General features: G+C 43.7%; 2 protein-coding genes across 3 annotated transcripts; both read right to left on the minus strand.

Moving 5' to 3' along the window:
• Positions 1 to 2423: 2423 nt before the first annotated feature.
• Positions 2424 to 14256, minus strand: LOC125772369 (coronin-7). Of its 2 annotated transcripts, XM_049444020.1 has the most exons (13): positions 13372 to 14256; positions 11727 to 13232; positions 11095 to 11645; positions 10445 to 10998; positions 10207 to 10359; positions 9167 to 9697; positions 8434 to 8736; positions 8218 to 8235; positions 7846 to 8027; positions 6827 to 7756; positions 6264 to 6745; positions 6071 to 6186; positions 2424 to 6002 (listed from the first exon to the last, which is right to left on the minus strand). In XM_049444020.1, exons 2-13 carry the CDS (start codon positions 11774 to 11776, stop codon positions 5910 to 5912), a joined length of 3963 nt encoding a protein of 1320 aa, XP_049299977.1. In that variant the 5' UTR covers positions 11777 to 13232; positions 13372 to 14256; the 3' UTR covers positions 2424 to 5909. The 2 variants fall into 2 exon arrangements, with proteins under 2 accessions (XP_049299977.1, XP_049299985.1); XM_049444028.1 differs by lacking the exon at positions 11727 to 13232 and having other exon boundaries at positions 13372 to 14255.
• A 288-nt stretch (positions 14257 to 14544) lies between these two features.
• On the minus strand, positions 14545 to 15282 carry LOC125773751 (UPF0729 protein AGAP000931). The gene is made up of 2 exons (XM_049444427.1): positions 15084 to 15282; positions 14545 to 15022 (listed from the first exon to the last, which is right to left on the minus strand). The coding sequence occupies exon 2, from the start codon at positions 14918 to 14920 to the stop codon at positions 14645 to 14647; it is 276 nt and encodes a 91-aa protein (XP_049300384.1). The 5' UTR covers positions 14921 to 15022; positions 15084 to 15282; the 3' UTR covers positions 14545 to 14644.
• Positions 15283 to 15503: the final 221 nt, after the last annotated feature.

Below are 15503 nucleotides of genomic sequence, written 5' to 3' on the forward strand. Positions count from 1 at the left end.
TTTGGTTGCCGGATATTACCAAGGCATGCGTAGGAGCTGAAATCAGCAAAATTGACGTATTTATTTGCAGTTGCAATGGAATAACTCTTGTCCAGTTGCCAGTGCTTCTTTCTTCTTTCTTCGTGGCCTGCTCAGGGTCGAGCATGCGAAGACATGGCCTGCTCTCCAGTTCGTTTTCAGGAAACTCGGTCTAAGGCTTCAGTACTCCATCCACGGTGGCATCCGATATACAACCGGTTCGACACCATCTGATCCATCCAACGAGCTCGCTGTGTTTCTCTTGTACGTCTCTTGAAGAACGGATAGCTTACGAGCACTTTCCGGGTGAGGCCTGAGTCTGGCTTCCTCATAACCAGTGGCGGATCAAGCTTCCCGGAGGCCCTAAGCGGAATGGTAATTGGGGCCCCAAAACTATGGTCGCACTGTCGATAAACTTAAATGAACAATTTTTATTTTGCATTTATCTACTATTTCCGATCACAGGAAGTCAAATTTTGCGAAAACTGACTGGGTAATTAACAAATTTCAAAAGTACTGACCGGGGGAGGGAGTTATTTTTGGAGGCCCTTACTGCACTTGCTTGGGCCACTACAACTACGCTGCCGATGGCGGGAGGTGTCTTAGAGAAATATCGTCAGCCAAAATACACTCGCAAACCTGTGCAACGGGGCCCTAGGCGGCCACCTACTCTGCCCATCGTTAGATCCGCTACTGTGTGTGAAGCATCTTACCCACGTGGTAAAATGGCAGCTCTGGGGTACGCTTAGCGTTAGGGGCGCTGCTGCTCATCACGTGCCCAAATCATCGTATCCTTCCGGCTTTGACAACCGTCAAGATATCTGCACCTCCAAACAGCTCAGCTAGTTCGTGGTTCATTCTCCTTCTTCAAACGCCCTGCTCGCACACACCACCAAAGATAGTAGTTAGGATCCGCCGTTCAAAAATGTCGTTGGCGTCCTCCGTTAGCGTAGTCCAGGACTCGTACCCGTAGAGGATTACTGGACTTATCAGTATGCGAGATATCGTGCATTTAGTGTGTTGCTGGAGTGTTCTGACTCGCAGGAATTTGTGGAGCCCGTAGTAGGCATGATTTCCCTGAAGATATGATCTGTGGCGTATCTAGCAAGCAAGCTCGCACGCAAGCCAGCGGCGAGTACTAAACACCCTCAGGACTCGTAGCATAGTCCAGGACTCGTACCCGTAGAGGATTACCGGACTTATCAGTATGCGAGATATCGTGCATTTAGTGTGTTGTTGGAGTCTTATGGATCACAGGAGTGTATGGAGGCCGTAGTAGGCATGATTTCCCTGAAGATATGATCTGTGGCGTAACTAGCAAGCAAGCTCACACGCAAGCCAGCGGCGAGTACTAAACACCCTCAGGACTCGTAGCATAGTCCAGGACTCCTACCCGTAGAGGACTACCGGACGTATCAGTGTGCGATACATTGTGCATTTCGTGTGTTGTTGGAGTCTTATGGATCACAGGAGTGTATGGAGGCCGTAGTAGGCATGATTTCCCTGAAGATATGATCTGTGGCGTAACTAGCAAGCAAGCTCACACGCAAGCCAGCGGCGAGTACTAAACACCCTCAGGACTCGTAGCATAGTCCAGGACTCCTACCCGTAGAGGACTACCGGACGTATCAGTGTGCGATACATTGTGCATTTCGTGTGTTGTTGGAGTCTTATGGATCACAGGAGTGTATGGAGGCCGTAGTAGGCATGATTTCCCTGAAGATACGATCTGTGGCGTAACTAGCAAGCAAGCTCACACGCAAGCCAGCGGCGAGTACTAAACACCCTCAGGACTCGTAGCATAGTCCAGGACTCCTACCCGTAGAGGATTACCGGACGTATCAGTGTGCGATATAATGTGCATTTCGTGTGTTGCTGGAGGCTTCTGAAACGCAGGAGTTTGTGTAGTTCATAGTAGACACGATTTCCCTGAAGTTACGATCGTACCAAGGTAGCAGAACTCCTCAACCACCTCGAGATCGTCGCCGTCAACTGATATTCTGCTTCCAAGTCGTACTCTAATTCAGGTCAGATCCTCCGTCAAGCAGGTACTTTGTCTTTGTCGCATTAATCCTCAATCCAATTCTCGCTCACCGCCGTAGATGTCCTTCCGATGATGTCATCCGCGAAGCCAAGAAATTGGAGAGGACGGATCAAAACCGTGCCCCGGATGTCGAAGGCCTTACTTCGTATAACATCTGCCAGAGGGATGTTAACAGGAACAGGAGAGTCCGTCCTCTTGCCTGAGACCTCAATGAGATTCAAACGATGACGCTGTACTTGTTTCTAATGCAGGAACTTTCTGCTTTCCACGAAAGATCGAATAAATGTTGGCAATAAATAATGTTTCAGGTCATCGAATGGTACAGTATTTCTTTCCAATAGAAAAATAATAATGCATTGACTTACATAGAGCTTTTCCGTTTTAAGTTTCTTTATTTTATAATCTATGTGTATATACCAATACAATGAAATATATGGCAGGGCACAGGGAGGATTGGGGAGTATAAGAAAGATGTTCGTTTGCCACCAAACAATGAGGCTGCTGATTTACAATCTTTGGCAGTTTCAAAGACACCCATAGGCAAAAGACCTCCTTATAATACAAACTTTTGTTCGTGGGGGGGGGGGGGGGTTAATGGCGTTTCTTTGGATTATCACACACCAGTTTGCTTTTGCGTTCACACATTCAGTCCAGATGCATGCACCATTAGGATTTGCAAGTCGCTGTTGTTATGAAAACACGGGATATGGATAAAAGGTGGTCGGGGATGCAGGTGATAGCTATAAACGTGTATATGGGCACTAGGGGCACCATCTAGTCTGTTCATATGCTGCCGTGCGCCAACACATTTCGCTGTTGGCTCTGCGCACACTCGCAAAGATCCTAACACGGGGATGTGAGCTTCATAAAGCTTAGAAATATGAAGAAAAAGCATACATTTTAGTGAAAATAGTCAATTCATTAATTAGCAAAAAAAAATATAGATGTTTTGCTGGAAAAATTTACAACTCATTCATCGTACAATTTGGCTCGATAGGGTTGAACTTTACTTCCGAGTATGTGTGCAAATCCCGTTGAAAAATGGTGACCAGGTGGTGGAAATTTGTAAATGTAAAGACTGTTACATAAAGTAGATGTTACGCTCTTCGAAATTAATTATAGTCTGCCTTAGCGTTGAAAATGGCACCGATAATTCTCCTTTTACTTGACTTTCATTTTCTATCTGTTTTCACCCCCCTTTTTCATTACATTATGCGCTTTCCATCGGTTCTATTTATCATACTTTTACTATATCAGACAAAAAAAACTAATTGCTACAAATTCATCACAATATTTTAGCACAATTTTTCGAGAAAAGAAAAAACAAACGAATTGCTGTTAAATAAAAAAAAAAACATATCTTATGCCTATAAACGCCAAAACGGTGACAAAACAAACATATGTATGTATGTACAGGATATTAAGCGTTGGAACGATAGAGAAATCTTTTGCCAAAAATTGCGTTCAGTGTTTGGGGGGGTTTTTTTGTTAAGAACTATAAAAGCTAAAGGGAAATCATTTCGAGTTTCCTCGTTGCTGTAAATGCAATGTTTTGTGCGTTATTTTGCGTGCTTGTGTTTATGCTCCTTTTCTTGTCCTTTTCTCTCTCTCTCTCTCTCTCTCTCTCTTGTTGCCTTTCCGTTTGTTTGTCCTTTCCATCCCTTGTCTTTCCTAATTTATTGCATAGTATTCTAGCGTTCCCACAGGCACATACCAAGCAAATGCTTCATATCTTTGTTACACAATGTTGTCTAATTATCTTGTGCTTGTGGTTTGTATTGGGGGCTGTTTATAGAGCTGGAGCATTTTAACCGTTTCGCAACACCTTCCTTCCTTCCTTCCTTTTCCCCCTACTTGACTAGCCTTGTTTCGTTTAAGCTTCTTCTTTGCGATATAAATCGTTCAATGTATTTAATGCTGCTGGCCCGTTTTGTGTTGGTCTAGTAGAAAAGCAGTGTAACAAATTTGCGGTTGGAGGTAGATCATTTTGCATCTTCCAAAATGAAGTATCCTGTTATCGTATGTGGCTGTCAACCCACACTTACCAGACATAGGCAATGCAAAGCATGTTTAAGCATTTCTTGTATCTTTCCTCACCACCGTTAATCTTTACTATCAACTACCTATCAAACAGTTGCGATACACAGTCGGTCAAAGGGGCAAATCGGGCACCTAAACACAATTTGTCATATTGCTCTTGTTGTTTTGGTGTACAAAAATTATGCTATAACGCCTTGTGTACCTGAACTTCCTCCACCACAGTTCAATAATATCAATAAACCATAATATTAAATGGAAAGGAATGACAATCTTTACGTGGCCGATTTCCCTTTTTTGCTTTATGTAGATATAATTTCAAAATATTGTCATTTTTGTTTTGTTTATGTTATCGCTATTATGTGAATTTTACCTCGAGGTGAATTAAAAAAATGAATGAATGATTAAATGCTTCATTTGTAAGACCTATTCTGTGTATATTCTATAGTACCAAAAATTACTCTTCCATGTTTGTTATCAAAGGGCAGTATCTTAAGCCATTTTTTTCTTCTCATGATTCAGAGTTATTTGCAAATGAAATTAGGAAAAGAGAGCATCTTGATGATATTTTTCTTTTTCTACAAGAGCCTTTTTTAGAACCAGTTCAGCATGAAAGTCTGTACACAGAAGGTCTTTAGTCTTTTTTTTCGGTTTCTATCATCTGCTCACGAGTGTTTGTTTTTTCTTCTTCTTCGCTTTGCTTACACAATGTAATTCTTTGTCGTGCGTTACCCGTAGGTACATACAGTCATTGAACTTTGAGGGAAAAATGTCAAATCGTATGAAAAATGTTTGTTCAGTGACGATTTAACGTTTCTTCATCAATGTGTAATGGCTGCCTATATAGCCGTACAATGAGCAGCGTGAGGAATGAGTTTAGGTATGTAATAGGAGGATGTTTTATCAGTCTCCGTTTTGTATAGTATAACTATCCAAATTTTCGATTTTTTAATCTGCCTAATGCTTACGAAGCCCTTGGGTGGGTCGATTGTTTACTGGTAGCGGCACGGTTCCTCATATTACAGGATCGGTATCCAAATCTCATCCGAACTGTGTTCCTACGTATGCAGGACTGATCTAATCTGCTATGGGGTAAATAAAGTAAAAAAAAGCTAGAAATGGCAGGCTCCATACGGGACCAAAATTTTTCCATTTTTTTTCCTTTGAAGAATCTCTGGGTGGGCCGAATGTTTAGTAGAAATGGCGACGTTTCTTCCAAGACAGGATCGGTTTCTAAATCCCATCCGAGACTGTCAAGCAACGTGTTAATCCAAACCATGCAAGGCCAGAAATGGCGCGCCATAAGTTCTCCTGAGTTTCAAGAGAAAAAGAAATGCTTAAGCGCATCACGTGAAGAATTGTGGCTACATAGTTTTCGCAAACTAATATGCACGCTTTGCAATCTAGCTTTCTGTTTTTGTCATTCGCTAATGACCATCATAGTAATGCACGGGATGTAAAGATCGTTTGGAATTGTTTTTTTGTTTTCGAATACCTCGCATTCTGGAGTTATATCAGCCGTTAAACGCACCGCGTAGCCATGTAACTCTGTAACTGTACCTGCTATTAACGGAAATACGAATGAATATTTTCGCTGTACTTGGAAAATTTCAATTTCACATAACCTCACCGAAACAGAAGGAACGGTACAGTACGAGTAGGAGCAAAACATGCATTTATGTCCGTATACCAGCGAAGCCGTGGTCGTTTTCAATGATGTGTTTTAACTGATAAGTTAATCGTGTATGAAATTTACTGGAAAATTATCATTAAAGCTAGCAAGATGCGAACAGTGGAGACATTATCATGTTCATTCTTCCCACTCCTTCTCGTCGACGCCTTCCATGCTGTCCTGTTCCAGCTTCTTATTCACCGACATGCGTGCACTGACAGCATTTTTGATCTGAAAGCACAAATAAAACATGTGTTAGATATATTGTATTTGTAAATTAAATAACCAATTGAATTTACCTGCTCTTGAACATTTTCAGGAGCCTTGGAAAATGGTTTCTGTATCCCTTGTGGCATGATAATAGCATCGGGTTTTTTCGAAGGTGTAGTTGTGATAGTTGGTTGGATTGAAGACACTAAAAAGAAGCACAGGATATGAAGGGTTAATCACATGAATCACACACATCAAGGGTTAATGATGCTGGGCACATACGCGTATCCATGCCGTCCGGCTTCAAGCTGATGCGGGTCGGTGTTACGTCCCGCCCGGCAAACCATTCTTCCCCACTCAGTGTCGGTTGCCACAGCACCTTGGTCGGGGGAAACAGATCGTCCTGGAAAAGCTCGGACTTGATGCGCGGCACCTTAAAGCTGAGCGGTTCGACCGTACCGTTGGTAAGCCGAAGCGCCCGGGCAAACTCGACCGAGGCCACATCGCAATGGTTCTTGCTTAGGAAGCTAAGACCTTGCGTCAGCGAGGTGCAGCGATGGTGCGACAGTGGGCAGATAAACGGTGCCTCGTCGGTAATTTCGAAACAGTAGATCGTGCTGTCCCCTTTGCCGGTGGCAAAGAGCGTTGAGCTGTCCTCGTCGTAGAACGGCATCAGTATGGCCGGGGATACATCCAGCCCGACCATACCCATCGGAGCATTGAGATCAGTAAGCTTGTATACGTAAATTTGACGTTCGGAGACTCTGCGAAAATATTTTGAAAAAAAAGGTTAAAATGTTTATTAAAAATTTTAAACGAAATAATGAGAAATAACTTTTACATACTTGTCAAATCCGGTCACCACCAAGTATTCTCCTTCCAGCGCCCATACAATGCGTGCTCCGCGCGTTCCAACCGGACCAGTGCCTTCCTTTGTCGGTTGTGGCGATTTGCGTGGTTCATACACACGCACACGTCCATCCTTCGAGACGGTAGCACCGTAACGGCCACACGGGCTCCACGAGAAACAGAATATTTGATCCGTGTGGCCGTGCAAGCTGTATTTTTCCTTCATCTCCACTAAATCCCACAGCTTCATCACCATGTCGGTGCTTGCGGTCAGCAGCACATTCTGCGCCAATGGGTGGAATCGCATGATGTAGATCTTATCGGTATGAGCAACTAGCAGCGCTTCTGGCTCGTTCGTCGATTCCGTAAGACCACCGGCAGGTATGCGCCATAGCTTTACCGACCCATCGTCACAAGCAACCGCAAGCCGGTGTGAATCAAACGGATCCCACTGGATATCCATAATATTCTGGATATTCACCAGCGTTGGAATTACACCGTCGGGAAGGCGCCCCGGATCATTAAGCTCCAGTACCGCAATTTTACCACCCGCCCCCGCAATCGGTACCGCCACACGCTCCGCATTCGCTTGAAATCCATCACACTCGCCAGGTATTTGACGGCTCAAGTTACGAATATTCTCAATGTGTGTGCTCTTATGCCCCGGGGTACCCTTCAGATGCCGAAATTTGGACACGCGCCCAAACACGGTGGAGGTGCGCTTGGAAGCCACGTTGTTATTGGCACCGGCGGCAGCCGTCGAAACACCGGCAGTACTATTGCTACGCTTCACTATATCCGGCATGTTCTCCTTGGAGAGATCGCTGCGATTGCGCAGAAAGTCCGTGGTCGGTGGAGGTGGCATCAGTGCAGTGTCGTCGGAGCACGTTTTCTGCTCACCACGAACTTTTAGCGAATCAAGTCGTCTAAGAGAGAGAGAGAGAGAGAATATGAAGGGAAATACATAATAAAATTTCGGTTACAAGACATGATAGCAAGACATTCATTAGATTACCTGAGAGGCATCGGCGAACTAGCCTTTTCGTCCTGTACACTCTGCGAACGACTCTCAAACATGCGTCTTCTTTCGGCCAGGCTCGTTCGTTGAGCGCTCATCCGCTCAAATTGGTTTTTGGCATCGTCCGAGCCGGAATCAAACTGATCAACCGATTCCGACGAAGCCTGACGTTCGAAGATCTGGAAGCCAAGTAAAACCATACATTAGATCTTTCTTTAGCGCAATGGATTAATCCCATATGAAATGGAACTACCATTAGATTACTCTAAATTACATTATCAAAGCAACAATTCAAGGGACGTGTAAAAACAAAACGAAAAACAAACGAAAAACAAACAAACGCATTGAATTCAAAGCGGAATATGTAACCTTTTCTTGTTCACACGGCTGTTGCGCATTCAGCAGACAATCAGCAAATCCCGTCCCGCGGCCCAAGATGTGTGGTTAATTGGGTGGAAGTATATAAAAAACAATTGTTGGTTGATTAGTTTTACGGTCGACATTCGGTTTTTTGCAAACTGCGAAGTGTTTATGGTTTATAAAGGAAGCATTATATTCACGCCCCACATCCACCATTTCACTTACCTTCAGCAGTTCGGCATGTGGAAGTTGACGTGTTTCCACATCGGTTTCGTCCATCGGTTCAGAGGATGGTTTTTCATTGTCGGTTGGACTGCAGTCTTTCTGTTCCGGTTCCATTCCAATGGTGTTACCGTTCGTTTCACCCGTACCATTATCGCCCACCATCGGATGGGAGGATACTGGTGATGTGCCCTCTTTGTCGGTACCCAATTCACCTCCGGGAACGGCCGGTACGCTGAACACCTTGTCGAAGGAGAAATCACCCGCCGCTCCTGAGCTGCAGAATGGTTTCGGTCCGAGGCGTGGCTTTATTTTTTGTTTGTTGTTAAGTAGATAAAATAAACAGTTAAAAGGATATATTAGATTTCGTAAAGTAAAGAAAAAAATTGATAAATAAAATGTTATGTACAAACTTTTTTTTAAGTCTCGTAAACGGCCAGGACGTTTACACTTATTTGCTTAGACTTTTAATTCTAACAATTAGAACAACATAATTAATTTATGTTCTGTTAATTGTTATAGATTAAAATCTCTAAAGCAAAAATGAAGAACAAAAACTAAAAAATAAAAAACATAATCAATAACTAAAAATGAAATAAAGCAATCAACAAACAAAAATCATCAACCTACAGAATGCGTTAATGTGATGCACATGCAGATATGAAAAGGAATAAAATGAAAAGCAAAATAGAGTAGATAATAAAGTGAAAGAATGGATTAAAGCACGCCTGTTAACCTTGTATCCGGTGGTAGTGCGCGGTCTTGCAACTGGACGCGTTGTGCCAACAAGCTTTGGTGCCGTAACGATGGACGCCGTTACGTCCTCGTTTGTAACACCCACCGGCGCGGACATCTGCTCACAGACCGAGTTATTGCGCGAGGTCCTTGGTAGCGGTTTCGGTGGCGTTGTTTCACCGGTACGTGGTTCCGTCTCGGAATCGAACGACGATGAAGAGGTTTCCCGCTGCGGATGATGATTATCGTTGCCATTCTTCTCCGCCGATGGCAGTGGTGGATGGTTACCGTCTTCATCCTTTTCTTTGTGGGCCGCCGATATCTCCTTGAAGCGCTGTTCCAGCTCACACTTTTCCGTGTGTGACTGTTGTTCCATGTGTTTAATTTTCTCCTTGATCGGGACGAATGTTGTCTTTACCGTGCCCTTCTCCCGTTCAATTTTGGCTGCCGTTGAGATGTTGTTGGTGGATTGAGCATTACGCATCTTGTTAGCGATATTGTTCACCACCTCGTTTAGTGGTCCGCGGAGGACCTTCAGTTTTTTTTCGGAAGGATATTAGCAGTTGGAGGAAACAGAGATGGGTTTTTGTTTTTGTTTTTTTATACAATGTAGAGCGCAAGCAAGTTAAACGAGACGGAAAAAAGCGAAAAGAGAGGGAAGATAGGGGTATATGCATATTTAGTGAGTTAAGATATTAATGATTACGGTATTATAATGATGCGGACGACTTTTTTTCCTCCCCTTTTCGGACAACACAAGGACAGATACAAGTTCGATTTACCTTTTCAACCAGATACATCGAACAAATAGCATATGTGCCGAAATGAGCGCTACGGTTAATATTACTAATACGCGATTTTCTAATACGCCGTTTACCCTCTTTTTTGCCGTTTCAAAATTTGAATCAAAAAGAATTTAAATTTTGAAAACAAAGCACGACCCATGCATAGATATATACAGGCATTAGTAACTGGCACGCAACCGGGGCTAATGTAAAATTGTAATAAAATAAAGCGAATAACTTGATCAGGTAAACCTACAATGATTGGTGCATCTCCATGTTCGCGTTTCGCTGGATCGAGGCTTATCTTAGGCACGGGTGTGTTAGCACCACCAAGCCACTGCGTTGCAGACAGCTCACTCTTGAAGCCGTTCGTTTCCGGATAGAGATCGGTATGAAAATCTCGGTATGTCTGTACGTGTGGAGGAAACCAAAAAAACTCATTAAAATGTGTTTTTTTTTTGTTTTTTGGTTAGGAGAAACACTCATTCAATTACCTTTCTCGGTACCTGATACATGATTGGGATGACCGAATTGGACGTTAACTGCATGATACGGTTAACCTCCCCTTCCATCACCTTCAGAGCCCGTTTCGGCACCAGGCAGGCACCCTTCGTCTGTTCGCCCGAATGGCGAATGCCCTCGATCAGGTATGGGTCCTTGTCCGTTACCTCGAGATAGTTGATGGTCGTGTCACCCTTACCGGACAGGAACAGCATATTCGTGTCTGCATCAAACAACGGCATCAGTATGCCGGTCGAACAGTCAAGTTCGAGCGTTTTTTCCGGCGCCGAAAAATTGCGCAGATCGCGTATGATCACCTGCCGCAATCGGGCCGCATCAAACCCAGTGCTAAGGATACGGTTCTGATCGCCCAACCATACAACGCGCGAATCCTTGATGCTTTGATGGCTTTCGGCGGCTAGCGTAATGGGGCTGGCAGCGCGTGGATCCATCACACGCAACATCTTATCCTTGCAGCTTGTCACGCACAGCCGGCCATCTTGTTTCCAGCTAAGCGACTGTATAACCTCCGGATGTTCGTTATTCGCTGCATGAAAATTGCAAACGATAAAACGCAATGAATATTATAGCATCCATTATATAGCGCTGGATGGGACTTGTTCAATTGCTTTAAATTACTTACAGAACGCTTCCTGCTGGCAGGTCAAATCCCAGAGGCTGACGCATCCGATAGCGGTGGCAAAGAGTAGACAGTCGGCGGTCGGATGAAACCCGACCGTTTCGACGCGCCGCTGCTTGGTGGAGAACGTACATTCCGGTGTCGAGATCGATTGTTCCAGGCCCTTTTCCGGGATGTGCCACACCTTCACCAGACAGTCCTGTGAGCCGGTCGCCAGCAGTCCATCGTGAAACGGGGAAAAGTCCAAATATGTCACCGTGTCCGAGTGCGCATGTAGCAGTGGCATCGTTTTGCTCTTCCGGCCACAATCGTCGATCGGCAGTACGGCCAAGCTGGAACCGGCATGCTCCCAGTTGAAGGCGATAAATGCGGCGGATGCCGCTATATTGTTGCCGTACGTTTGATATGAACCGACGAAGATATCGCGGATGCATGCCTCCGGTTTCGGTACGATCGGTGTCGCATTTTTGTATTTGGACGCCTTGAATCGCCACGCCATGTTGGAATGATCGACACCACCGGATCGCGTCACGTCAGGAAGCTCTCTCTTGTATCTGGTTGAGAAAACGGGAGAACCAACGGGGAAAGTGTCTACTTAGGAAATTTGCTCTCAAGGAAGTAACCTCTTTACGGACCGGACACCGGACGCGCTACTCCACACTTCCTGGTGGCATTTCGCACACATTCTTCCTTTCTCCCACGTAATCGTGAGACGTTTGATGTCGCGGATTAAGTTATCATTTCGAACACAACACAGGGGGGGAAAAAAACAAAGCAAACATTGCGAGTTTAAGTCCGTTTTGTGTGTATGCGTTTAACAGTAAGCACATCGTTGTGTGTCACCAGTCGGAAGCTTCATCCCGCCCTTGCTCTCACACATTAGAGCACATAGACAGAGTGTGACCCTTTTTCTCCCTTTTTAAAGGTTTTTTTTGGCGTAGCGCGTGCGCTTTTGCCGAAACCATCCAGTATACACACTGGCTGGAAGGTATAGTGAGAGGATATCAAATACATATGCACACACATATTTCCGCCTAGCAACCTACCATCGTCGCACCATTCCGGCCTCTCCCTTTATCCCCCCCGGAGGGGGGGAGCATATTCTATGCCACCTACAAAAAGCATAACGCCCGCTTATGTTGGACAGTGCGAGCAGGACGGCGTGCACGATGCGTGATATCTAATCATCCGAGACGAATCGAATCGTAACGAACGAAGGAAAAGAAAGGAAAAAAGGCAAAGAAAAGCGGAGAGGAAGATTGCACTTCCCGCACAAAGAAATTGGCTTGTGACAGATATTGGAAGCAAAAACAAATGGTTAAATTCGCTTGTAACACATCTCAGCTAGGGAAAGGTAAGATTTTAATCGTTGTTTAAGGAACCTTTGTGGACGAAATAAACACTTCCTTAGTTTTTTTCTTAGCAAGAAGTAGGTGAACCAAGAAATAATTTAGAAAATGCGTTCAAAAACGCAGCTGAGTTCACTGTGAAAGGGCTTTTAGGTTCGGGGGGTGTCTTACATTTTTCTTTTTGCATTATCGACAAAGGCGACAAGTGTTAAGCTACGGTTTTGTTTTCCCTCTCGTTTGCACACTAGGTTCGCACTCTTTTACACGCATTTATCAAACTAATATGGGACGCGCCTTGTTTTCAAATATTTTAGATGATAATGATGCCAAAACGTAACTATTATAATGCCTAAATCGTACAGCTAACATACTTTCTTTGCAGCCTGGTTTTTTTTAAAAAGAAGAAAAAAGCCTCTTGGTGCTGGAAAACGGAGCGGCGAGAGATAAAATGTTTTCGTTTTTCCTCGCAAAAAATATCCACACGAAAAAAGTGAAACCGGCCGGTGTTATAGGGCGGAACCCTTTTTTTTTGGGTTGCGTGTTTTCTTTAACTTCTTCCCTGCTCGATCTGGAGAAGCCGTTCTCTGGGTGAGGAGGCTGACATCATGATGGTTTTTTTTTCCTCTTCCCTGTTCGTATATCATAGCAAGCCTTTTAGCCGGGATGATTTGGTTTCGAAGGCACGATTGAAAACTGTGCCTGAAATCTGACCCGTTTCGTGAGGAAATATTTTTGCGATGAAAAATTTGGAAATAATTTAGCAACTTTCCTTCGGTGGGGGAGGGGCGTATGCTGGAAAAAAGGACTCTTTATCAACCGTAACATGTATTTAATGTTTTGCACTAAACTTTTCACGAATTCGTGCCTGTTGGATTGGTTTCACCCAAGGCAACAAACGCGTTGACTCACAGCCAGAACAACAGTAGCTTACCTTTATTTTATTCCACACGCCTTGGTATGCCGGCCGCTTCGATTTTGCTTGATTGCAGATTGGTTCGAGGTGTAATGAGATGTACCCGAAGTTTTCACTCCCCTAGCCACGATCGTTGTGTTCTTTCCCTTGGCACTTGTGCCAGCACAGCCGTGTTTCTTTTTTTCGCCCAAAAACCCAAAACTGGAAATGAATCACGGATCCAAAAACACTACACACTACTCACAATAACCCGGTGCGGGCTTTTCGGGGTGGGGGGGAGGAGAGTTTGTTCTTTTGCTGTTGCTTTGCCTGGCTTGTGACAACTGTTCGCAACACCACCGAATTCACACTCCATCCGCAACGACTTCTGTTTCGACAATGAGCGGCTTTCTTCGATGATGCTGCCCATAAGCCTACGGAGATGCTGGGTGCGTGTGTGTGTGTGTGTGGGTTATGTGTGGAAAACGCCTCATCTGCGACTGCGCGTGTGTGGGTATAATCGTAGTGAAGGCGCTTGCTGGAACGCACACGCACAGGTGCCTCTAAACACCTTGGTTTGTGTCTCGGGATGAACGATAGATGGCGCTACCTGTCATATTCGCCATATTTCGCTGCTGGATATATGTAAATTTAATTTTTTATTTTATTTCACCCAGATGAAGCATTATTTATTTGGATTTCGCGTACATAAAATCCTATCTAGCATAATTTAATCAAATATTATAAAATACTTCGCATCAGTATCGAATGATGCAGGTCACGTACACACTACTGAAACAGATCCACTAATACATATACACATGTACAGCATTTGCGGCAAACAAAAATAAAATAAAATAAATGAATCTACGAAATGGATTGCATTTGGATAGAAGGATAAAATAGGATTGAAGGAACCAAAAATAAAAGTTCCTTCACGGTGATACCCGGTTTCATCAATTCCACCAAACAGTTGTTCCAATTGGTTGTGCCAATGCCCCACTAATTTTCACAGTATTCAGTGCTGTAATGTATGGAAGTTACTGAAGTTGATTGTTTGTATAGACATCGCATGTTATCGAATGGAAAAAGGGATATATTTCAGTACTAAGAGTACATATCAAGTGCTTGGCAATAAGTAGAATTAGTTTTCATATTTATAAAGCTCTTATTAATTAACATAAATGTTTCCAAACACAAATTCGAAAACCATACGTTTGGACTCTGCACTAGAATTTATTTTCCTCTCTTAACTCATTTGCCAGGTTTGATTGGCTATCACTAACCAACTAACCAACAAGCGAATATATGTTTAAAGAGTTTTCTTGCTCGTATCGTCAGGATTATTTGCAGATTCGTTAGTAGTTTCAAGCGGTGCATCGGAGGTTACGGCGGGGGTCGATTTTTTGCTCGCAAACCGACATACTCCACCGCTGCAATCAAACGGATTTTTCGGTTCGGTCTTAATGACGTTCCCATCCTTGTCCTTCTTCTCCCAAGGATTCCAGTACTTCAGTAGAATTGGCTGGACAAACTTATGCCAGAGGTAGAGCAGAACAGGCACGATGAAGCAAGGAATGCAAACCATTTTCCGTTCACTGTTGTTGTTCAAGTTTCTAGCATAGATTTGTTTTCAGGCCTGCTTTGCTGCTTGCTTTTGGTTCTTAGCTTCGTCGGAATGGTGATTTACCTAAAGGGAAAGGGAAAATCAGTTCGTGTTGAAGGGAAGATACACTAGATGATGTACTAACTTGCTGATGTGCTTCATGGATTAGTTTTTGTCACTATAATACAGATTACACTCCACGACCGGTATTATTAGAGATAATCTCTTCAAATGGAAGTAATGCAGAATGCAATATTATAATGTTTTTCTCGTTCTCCAGCTGTTCTGCTTAGAACACAATAAAAACATATCATCAGATGACAGATGCATATCCAGCAGCTAGCAAAAGCAAAACAACAAACACAGCAGACATTTCAGTGACGTTTTTTTCTTGACGGTGTTTGAAACAAATTACAAAATCGTTAACCCTTGCCACAGACAACCAAAAACCACAATTTACCGGCCATCCAGGGCTAGCAAAACTGTACAAATTACTTACGAGTTTGTTTCCTTTTTTAACATTTTCCTTTTTAAGTTGTAGCCATTTTCGTAGACGTCTCCGATG

The sequence above is a fragment of the Anopheles funestus genome, chromosome X (assembly GCF_943734845.2).
Source record: "Anopheles funestus chromosome X, idAnoFuneDA-416_04, whole genome shotgun sequence".
Classification (NCBI taxonomy): Eukaryota; Metazoa; Arthropoda; class Insecta; order Diptera; family Culicidae; genus Anopheles; species Anopheles funestus.